Below are 8,905 nucleotides of genomic sequence, written 5' to 3'. Positions count from 1 at the left end.
AAGCAGTTCTCTTCTCTTGCCAAGTGTAGTGACCATATCTGTAATCCTGCCCCGGGGGGGGGGGGGGCAGATGCAAGCCTGGAGGCAGGCCTAGGTTACCTAACCAGTTCCAGGTGAGCCAGGCCAGAGAGGGTGCTGGGAACGGAGGTCAGTGGACAGAGTGCTGGTCTAGCATGCACAGAACCCTAGATTCAATCCTCAGAGCAGCACAAACTGGGGCACACTCGTACGCCAGCACTCAGGAGATAGTTAAAGAGTTTACGGCCAACTTGTGGTACCGGACACACTGTTCACAAGGAAGGAGAGGGACAGAATGGGAGAAAAAGAGAGACCCTGTCCAGAAAGGAAGGAAGGGAGAAAGAGGAGGAAGAAAGGCCACCCTTGTAGGTCTGTGAACTATCCAACTAGCATCTCCCAGGAGAAGAGGCTGCCTCCCACAGGCTGATCCCGACATCCCGTAACCTACAGTATAGACGCTCCACGCTCTCCTGGACAACACCCTTCCTCTTCACAGACAAACGCAGGAAATACAGCTTGCCACTAAAAAGCACACGACAGCCAGGCCCAGGCATCTTCCAGCTCAATGAATTGTAAGGCCTTTCTTTTACATACCATCTCCGCCAGCCCCCCACCCTCACGGACATCACCCCAAAAAGATAGGTAACTGAATCTGTTTATATTCCAAAAGATGATATCAAAAGTTTGTGAATCACTACAACTTAGATAAACTTATTTTATTGTTATTAAATTTATTTTTGAAACACATTTTCTGTTTATTGGCAACCCTATCATATCGGCACAAAAGTGTACCATAAAATAACCCAAACTCCAGCCCATGGGCATAAAGTGACGACCAAAGGATGTATTATTTTATTTTTTGGAATTTGTTCTTAAGAAACAATCAAAGAGCCTTGACACCCCACAGGCCATCAAGGCAGCAAGGTCTGGTGTGGGATTCTCAGAGGTACAGCATGAACAAATGCCCCAGGAAGCACTGGACTCACCCGCTTTAAATTAAAACAGTAAAGAGGTCAATATTTTAGCAAACCTAAATTTGTGATTCTGGCCCCTTGTGTCTTCAGCGATCCAAGGTTAAGCAGTATCGCACCACTTAAGCAAAAGTAAATCACGACACCTCGAAAAAGGCAGTGTAGTAAGAAGAAAGTCAATTTAATCATGTACTTTAGCAAGCGATGTGTAAACATTCAGCCAGCAGCCGCATCCACCTTACAATTTAAAAAGAACTGAGATCAGTGATTATAATTTTTCCTTCCCTTTCCCCAGAAGAAGAAAAAAAAATTAAAAAAAAAAAAAAAGGAAAGGAAAGATTTGGAAATGACTGACTTAAAACACTACAGACAGTGAACATTCAGTTTTGTCTGCTCTCAGCCTCTGTGCATCCCCGACGTGTTTTGCTTAAAGGGCGTATCTACTCCTAAAATGCATTATCTGGTGATAACTTGCGCGTGAGCATCGGCCGGCCATCCAGGGAGTTGTCCTTGTACGTGGGTGTGCCCGAGTTCGCCTAGTTTAAATCCCATTTGCAAAGGGGACATTGACGTCTTGATTCAATGCCTCTCTGACTTCCAGTGGCAGCGTGTCAAACAGCTGGTCTTCCACCACAAGCCCGCTTTTCTTGAGCATGCGGCACTGGCCCAGCTGGGCTGGCAGGCGGTCTAGGCAGTTCCCCTTCAGCTCCAGCTGAGTGAGCTGGGAGAGCTGGCCGATTTTCTCGGGGAGGGAGGCGACACAGTTCTGCCCCAGGTTCAAAGTCCTCAACTTCACGCATTTAAACAACTGTTTCGGCAGAACGTCCACTTTGTTCCCGGTGATGTGCAAGTGTTGCAGGTTCTGGAGCAGGCCTATCTCTACGGGGATCGTGGAGATGTTGTTATAGCTGACGTCTAGGCATCTGAGTTTCTGTAAACTAAACACTGCCACCGGCAAGGACTCGAGCTTGTTGTTGGAGAAATAGAGGGACTCCAAGTTCTTGACGTGGGTAATGGAGGGCGGGATGGTCACAATCTTATTGTGCCACAATTTCAAGCAAGTCAGTCGCTTCAAATGCTGGAAGCTGATGATCTCCTCGATTGTGCGGATGTTGTTTGATTTTAAGTCCAGTTCCTGTAAGTTGGAGAGGCTGAAAATGGCATGTGGGATTCTCTCCAGCTCGCAGTTCTGCAGCTCCAGCTCTGCCACGTTCATCATCTTCTTCAGGCTGTTCAGGACCAGGAGCTTGGTGCCGTCGTTGTGGATGACGAGCTTCGTGAGGTGCGGGGCCACATCCGTGATGTTAGAGGGGACTTTGGTCAGGTTGCTTTTAACGTGGAGGATCTTAAGGTGCCGCAGCTCCCGCAGGGATTCAAGTCCAATCATCTTATTGTTTTCTGAGTTCAAATTGCCTATTAAGTACAACTCCCGGAGGTTTTTGAGCAAATACACCCAGGCGGGAATCTCAGCCACATCAGTGAACTTCACGTGAAGGCATCTCAAGTGATCGCGCAGGAAGCTAAAAGCAGTCTGTTCGACCTTGGCAGGGCAGTGGCAGAGGTGGAGCTCCTGAAGGTTAGTCATCTGAGAGATCTTGGCGGGAATTTTTGCTTCTGGAATCAGTTCGAGTTTTAGCACATCCAGGTCTGTGAGGTCGAAGACAGCATCGGGCACTCCCGACAGCATGAACAGGTGCAGTTCCTGCTTGTCCTGGGCGTTGCGGGACACATGCTGCCTGAGTTTCTCAAAAGTCCACTCGTGGTTCAAACTAATTTCCCTCAGTTTGTTTTCGCTGACCTCTGATAGGAACACACCAAAACGCTTGGAGTACAGCTGGTCGTACTGGTCGACCATGTGCAGAAGGAACGCAAAGTCGTTCTTGACGTCCGGGATGTCGCTGAAGCTACTCTCCTCCCGGACTTTTTCAAAAGAGTATTCCTTCAGAGGGATCCTGAATAACCAGAAGAGAGTGTAGAGGCAGATGAAGCCGTAGACACAGATGATGGATATATAGCTGATGAGAAGCTTCTTCAGCATGTAGGCCATATTGTGTGTGCACTCGAACACCTCGTACCCCGTCAGGTGCTCGACTTTCGGCTTGCAGACATGCTCGAAGCTGATGGCGTTGACAAAGTTCGCGGTGTAGCAAAGGATAAAAATGAACTTGGCAGTTTTGATAAGGGTTTGGACCACATAGAGCTTGTAGATCAAGTCACTGTCTTCCACATGGGCACGGAATTTCCTCACTTTCTCAAACAGGGCTTTGGCCTGTTCCCCGTCCTTCTTGTCCAGGATCGTCATGCTGGGGACTTCGATCACTGGTTTCTCCGCTGAGAACTTGAAGCCAGTTTTGTTGATCATGGGGGTGCTGGCGCTGGGGCTCCCCTCGTCACTGCTGGTGGACACGTGCTTTGGTAGGGTCTGGGCGCCTGTTATCCTCTGTTTGTTTTCCTCAGAGTCTTCACAGGCCGTCTCGGACAATGCTTTAGTAGTCCAGGGAGACTCAAAACACTTCCCTAATATTGAAACAAAGTGCTCAACCTTGGAGCACGTTTTAGGATATTTGAACCAAAAGTTGCTACTGACCATAAGGATGATGGTGTGTATAAGAGCAAGGTATGGAAAGTACTTGGAATACCAAGGAAGGGCCAGATGGTAACACATTTGATTGATAAACACATACTGCTGAAAATCCAAGTTGGTTTTTCGGCCCGTCGGGTCTCTCTTCTCCTTCTTGGCCTCCTGATTTGGGAAGGTGGACTCTGAGTGAGGATGGGTGGCTTGGAGAGGTATGTCAGGCGTCACAGCAGATGTGCCAAAGGAAATGTCATTTGTTGTCTGCCCGTTTTGGTCTTGACGCGTGGCTGTTTCCATCTTCGGGACTTCGGTGGTGACTTCAGCGTTTCCGGGTGGCGTGTGTGCCTTTGAATTTGCAGGTGATGGCAACACTGGCAAACAGACCACCTGATCTTTGGTAAGTTGCATGGTCCCTGCAAAGATGGCTACCATCAGCATAACAACCGCCAGGTAATCCATAAACACGTCCCACCATGGCTTCAGGATTCGGTAAGTTGGCTGAATGTCATTAAGTGAAGCAACTTCTGCAAGGGTAAACATTCCTGAAAAACACAAAGGGAACAGAACGTCATTACCGAGTGGCAAGTAACAGAGGGTAAGAGGGGACGTCTTCTCAGCCAGATTTTATGTTTGCATCCAAGACCGCTGAAGCAGAAAATCAACTACAGGAAGGAAGGACTGGGTTCTGGGTAAGATGTAAGGGAGGTCTACACAAGGCCTCTTGTTGGTCTAGGACCTGAGGAGAGGTGGTAGCATTTATATACTGGACTGACAAGATTAGGACTCTGGGATTAAGATGGGATTGAGACCACATCTGTCTGCAGGAATCTAAAGTGCCGTGCTACCTTTCATCTCTACATAGCTGTGTTCCGGATCGAGACCTGCCCCTTCCCAAAGGTGTGAGTCTCAAGACTGGGTTTACCATCTGTGTATACAGGGGTGATAAGGGACGCAGTCCAAGGATGGCTACAAAGGTTAAACTGAATGAAAAGCTCTTAGCACAGCTTGGACCACAAGCATTTGTCAGTGGTTTATGTTAGCCAGTACCGCCCTTGTAGACGGATTCCACTGACAGCTAAAATTAAGGGTCTAGAATTCAGGCAGAGTTCAGGTGGAGATACAGTTCACTTCATCGACTGCTTGCCTAGCGTGACCTTGAACTCACGATCTTCCTGCCTCCAGCTCCTTTTCTGAACCCTGGATGGCATGCATATGCCACCACATGTGGTTTATGCTGTTAGGGATTGAACCCAGGGCTTTGTGAATGTCAGGCAAGCACTACACCACAGACCCTGTTCACTTCTCTCCCCATCCCGCCTCCTCTCCGCAGGTGTGGGGATTATCAATGGTTCTAAGTGATACAGCTTTTACACAATTATGTCAACACAAACCAGAGAATGCGAAACATCTAAACCACTGAGCTACACTTACGCTCTGTGAAAAAATATACACCTAAACTTCAAGGATCGAGTCTGAAATGCATTCTAGTTCTCCTCTCTCTCTCCCTCTCTCTCTCTCTCTCTCTCTCTCTCTCTCTCTCTCTCTCTCTCTCTCTCTCTCTCACACACACACACACACACACACACACACACACACACACACACACACACACACGTGCACGCACACACGCGGGTGGGGTGGTAACATGGGTGATGTCTTGCCCATTTATACCCCTCCCCTTTTATTCTGAACTTCCTGTGAGTATCTTATGTGTTTTTTACCTTTCATGCGGGCTTAGGAATCCAAGTAGGAAGAAGGGTTCCTGGAATTACAGTAAGCCAGAGTGGAAGGAATACAAAGCTCATGCGTGGGTCTGCAGACTGAGTGAGGGATGAGTTCTGGCGGCCACTGTCCCGAGCGAGAGTACTGACTGACTGGTGGCTTGTCTTTTCCACCTCCATCACTGCCTTGGCACCCTCCAGTTCCGCCCTCTGCCCTGAGGCGGGTCCTTCAGCTAGACTTCTCTCCTACAGCTAGGTGATTTCCAGTTAGTTACTCCCCTCCCTCCAGTGTTCTCCTCCTGCACAGTCTGTTCAGCTACTGGGTTCCTGTCCCCTTTCCCTCTCTTGTTCACACGGCGGACGTGTGCTCCCACAGGCCGAGGTACCCCTGTCCAACACACCCTCTCCACAGCTGGCTTGTCTGACTCCCCTCCACATTACCATTCCACTGAGGGCAGGGACCGAGGCACCTGACCCAGCAGGTGCTCGGTCAATGAAACCACATACGAGGTTTTAACCATCATCATCTTCAAGTGACGGCGGCGGCGGTTCTGAGAACATCCGCCAACTGCACCCATGTAGTGTGGGGTGGGCGAACAGCTATTAGACTGAATTGCCCCTGCAAAGCAACTTGTGACTACGCAAGAATAAAAACTCCAGGACAGGCCTTAGCATGGAAGCAATAAACGGCCACACAAGAAGAACCGTGGGGTCTTACGGTGCCATCACACAACCGTCACACCTTCAGGACTGTTTCAAGCGTCTCGTCTAGGAACCGCCGGCGTCGATGCCAGGGGAGGCAGGAGCCCGGCCTTTTCTCAGTAGCCGGAGAAAGTAGAAAGCCTGAAAGGCGGCAGCAGCAGGGAACGCGCCAAGTGCTCACTTCACACAGCTTCCTACCTCTCCGGCAAGAGTGACAGAGCCGAGTTAAGACCAGCATCAGCCCCACGCTCAACGTGACCTCCAGCAGCGTCTGCTCTGCCACCAAAGGGTCTGTGCCCGACATTTCCCCGTCCTCTTGCTGCCCAACTTACTCACTAGCTCCCAGGGGCAGCACAGCCTTGCCCTCCCTGCTCCCAGCATGCTGACAAACAGTAACAGGCTTCTTCTGATCAAGCTCCTTACTCACCACCCTGGTATCCACCACGGTCCACCCTGACCCCTGAAAGAACGCGGGGCCACTTAGGAACAGTGACCACAGGCAGCCCTTGTCATCTTCCTTCTGCACACCAAGCACTGTCTTAGCAGAGTCACACAGGGTCCCCCCCCCCCCCGCCCCCGCTTTCGTACAGAATTGGGGTCGGAAAACAAACCTATTATGAGAAGTTTAGAGTTTCGTGTTCTGTGGGCTGTTTCAGTTACTTTTCTATTGCTGTGACAAAAAACACCACGACCAAGGCAACTTTTAATAGAAAGCATTTGATAGGGGGCTTGCTTACAGTTTCAGAGTGTCAGTCCATGACAGTCACGGCCAGGAGCATGGCAGTAGGCAGGCAGGCATGGTGATGCAGCAGCAGCTGAGACCTCACCTCTGATCCACAAGCAGGAAGCAGAGGGATAGAGGGGTCTCACTGGGAATGGCGTGGGGCTTTTGAAAACTCCAAGTCCACCCCCAGTGACACACCTCCTCCAACAAGGCCACGCCTCCTCATCCTTCCCAAGCAGTCCGAGCACTCAAACATACGAGCCTTCTCATCCAAACCACACAGGCTTCGACATCACCCTGGGCTGCTCAAGGGTTTCGGCTTACTCTGGATAGAAGAAACAAGCTCACAGAGTTTAAGTCGTGGAAATCTAAGAATTGATGCTGGAGTCTAAGGCCAAAGCAATGTTCTTTCTACCAGATGATATGGCTTCTCATGTGTGCAGTACTTTGCAGTGTGCGAACAGCTTTTCCACACAAGCTCAGTCGTTCTCACAATAACCCATTGATTCAGGCATTATTACTGCCTAATACTACAGGGAAACACGAGGCACAAAACGCTTAAGTGACCTACCTCCCTGTGCTAATTAAACGAATGCAACAGAATCTTTCAACTCCAGGTCTCCCTTTCTTTGCCAGGGTCAACCCTTGTTAGCAATGGTTGACTGCTATAGGAGGGGACTTCTCACTGCTGCCCTTGGCTTTGGGGACAAAGAACACTAGGGTAATCTTTTATGACCTTCACTCAGGATGCAAGGAACTCACACCGGCCCTGAGCCAGGTACCACGGGCCAGAGCAGATAGAGAGGGATACAGAAGATGCAAGGCCATGGTCCTCTTGAACCTCCAGCTTAATTAGGTGGGGTGGGGGTGATAAGCAATAACAAGGGGAGAAATTGCTCTGAATGGATTAATACAAAGCACAAGAGAGGCCCAGGACAAGGCAGGTTCAAATATACGTGCAGGTCTTAGGAGCACTCCCCAAGGGGTGGCTTTTAAGGTAACAAAGAAAGGAGGGAAGACACAGGGTGATGAGTTGCAATAGAAGACAGTTTTGGGCACAGAAACCAATACAAAGGCCCAGAGTCTCTCCACAGATGAGCACTGGGTCCTGTTTATCATGCGGGACAGTGGATTTACAAATGCTTTAGTCCTTACGGGTTCTACACAAGGTAACACTCTACCAGAAACCTAATTCACCATGTACTGATTATTTACCATGTGCCAGATACAGGTTTGGGTGGATTAAACAGGGCAATCATGTTAAATTAACTTACACTTAAGCTGTATGTGGTGATATATGCCTTAACCCAAACACTCTGGAGGCTGAGGCAGGAGGATAGCAACTCTGAGCTAAGGTGGGTTATATATTAGTGAGACTTTGTCTCCCATATGTACACACAAAGGCAGAAAAAAAAAAATCGGCTGGAGAGATGGGTCTATGGTTAAGAGCACTGGTTGCTCTTCTGGAAGACCCAGGTTTGATTCCCAGCATCCACATGGTGGCTCACTGTCCTCTGTAACTCCAGTTCCAGGGAATCTAATGCTCACTTTTGACCTGAGGGTACCAGGGACAAATATGGTGCGCGCATGCATTGAAAACATTCACACACATTAAAAAAAAAAAAAAAAAAAAAAAAAGAAGAGGTCATCATACTGAGAAAATCCTAGTGGAAATGTAAAGATCAGGGATCTTACCTCAACGAAGGTTCCAGAGAAGGATGTCACTAAATAAAGCTAAGAGGTTGGTCAAACCTTTATAACTTTAACTTTATCCAGTTCACAGTGCAATCCATCCTTCCTTCCTTCCTTCCTTCCTTCCTTCCTTCCTTCCTTCCTTCCTTCCTTCCTTCCTTCCTTCCCTCCCCCTCCCCCCCCCTGCCCCTAAAGGCTGGGATGACAGGTATGCACCACCACACCCAACAAGCATTTCTAAGGGGCTTTGTTAGGAGATCTTGGCTTACACTCCTCATCTCGCCCATCCGTTTGTAAACCAGACGCCCCAGACCCCACCTGCCGGTTTCCTCTTACGTTCCTCACTTTGGAGGGTGCTCCTAGGGTAAACATGGTTTCCTGAAGCTGGACTAGAAGAACTGGACAACAACACAACACCCTGCAGTTTTCCACAGTCCCAGAAATTCACAACGTTCCCTTCCAGGCATCTTTGAGACAGGAAGCCACTCTGTTCACACGT

At 49.1% G+C, this 8,905-nt stretch overlaps 1 protein-coding gene across 3 annotated transcripts in view; it reads right to left on the bottom strand.

The window, feature by feature from the left end:
* Nucleotides 1-842: 842 nt before the first annotated feature.
* Lrrc8d (leucine rich repeat containing 8 VRAC subunit D) overlaps nt 843-8,905 on the bottom strand; it is a 111,825-nt gene continuing 103,762 nt past the window's right edge. For all 3 annotated transcript variants that reach the window (XM_076546873.1, XM_006985837.4, XM_076546872.1), the window contains one exon: nt 843-4,109. In XM_076546873.1, the coding sequence (XP_076402988.1) occupies nt 1,531-4,107 (2,577 nt within the window). In that variant the 5' untranslated portion in view covers nt 4,108-4,109 and the 3' untranslated portion in view covers nt 843-1,530. The remainder of the gene's footprint in view (nt 4,110-8,905) is intronic.

This window comes from Peromyscus maniculatus, chromosome 10 (genome assembly GCF_049852395.1).
Source record: "Peromyscus maniculatus bairdii isolate BWxNUB_F1_BW_parent chromosome 10, HU_Pman_BW_mat_3.1, whole genome shotgun sequence".
Lineage (NCBI taxonomy): Eukaryota > Metazoa > Chordata > Mammalia > Rodentia > Cricetidae > Peromyscus > Peromyscus maniculatus.
The sequence above is the reverse complement of the archived record's forward strand: the minus strand, read 5'-3'. Positions and strand labels throughout refer to the sequence as shown.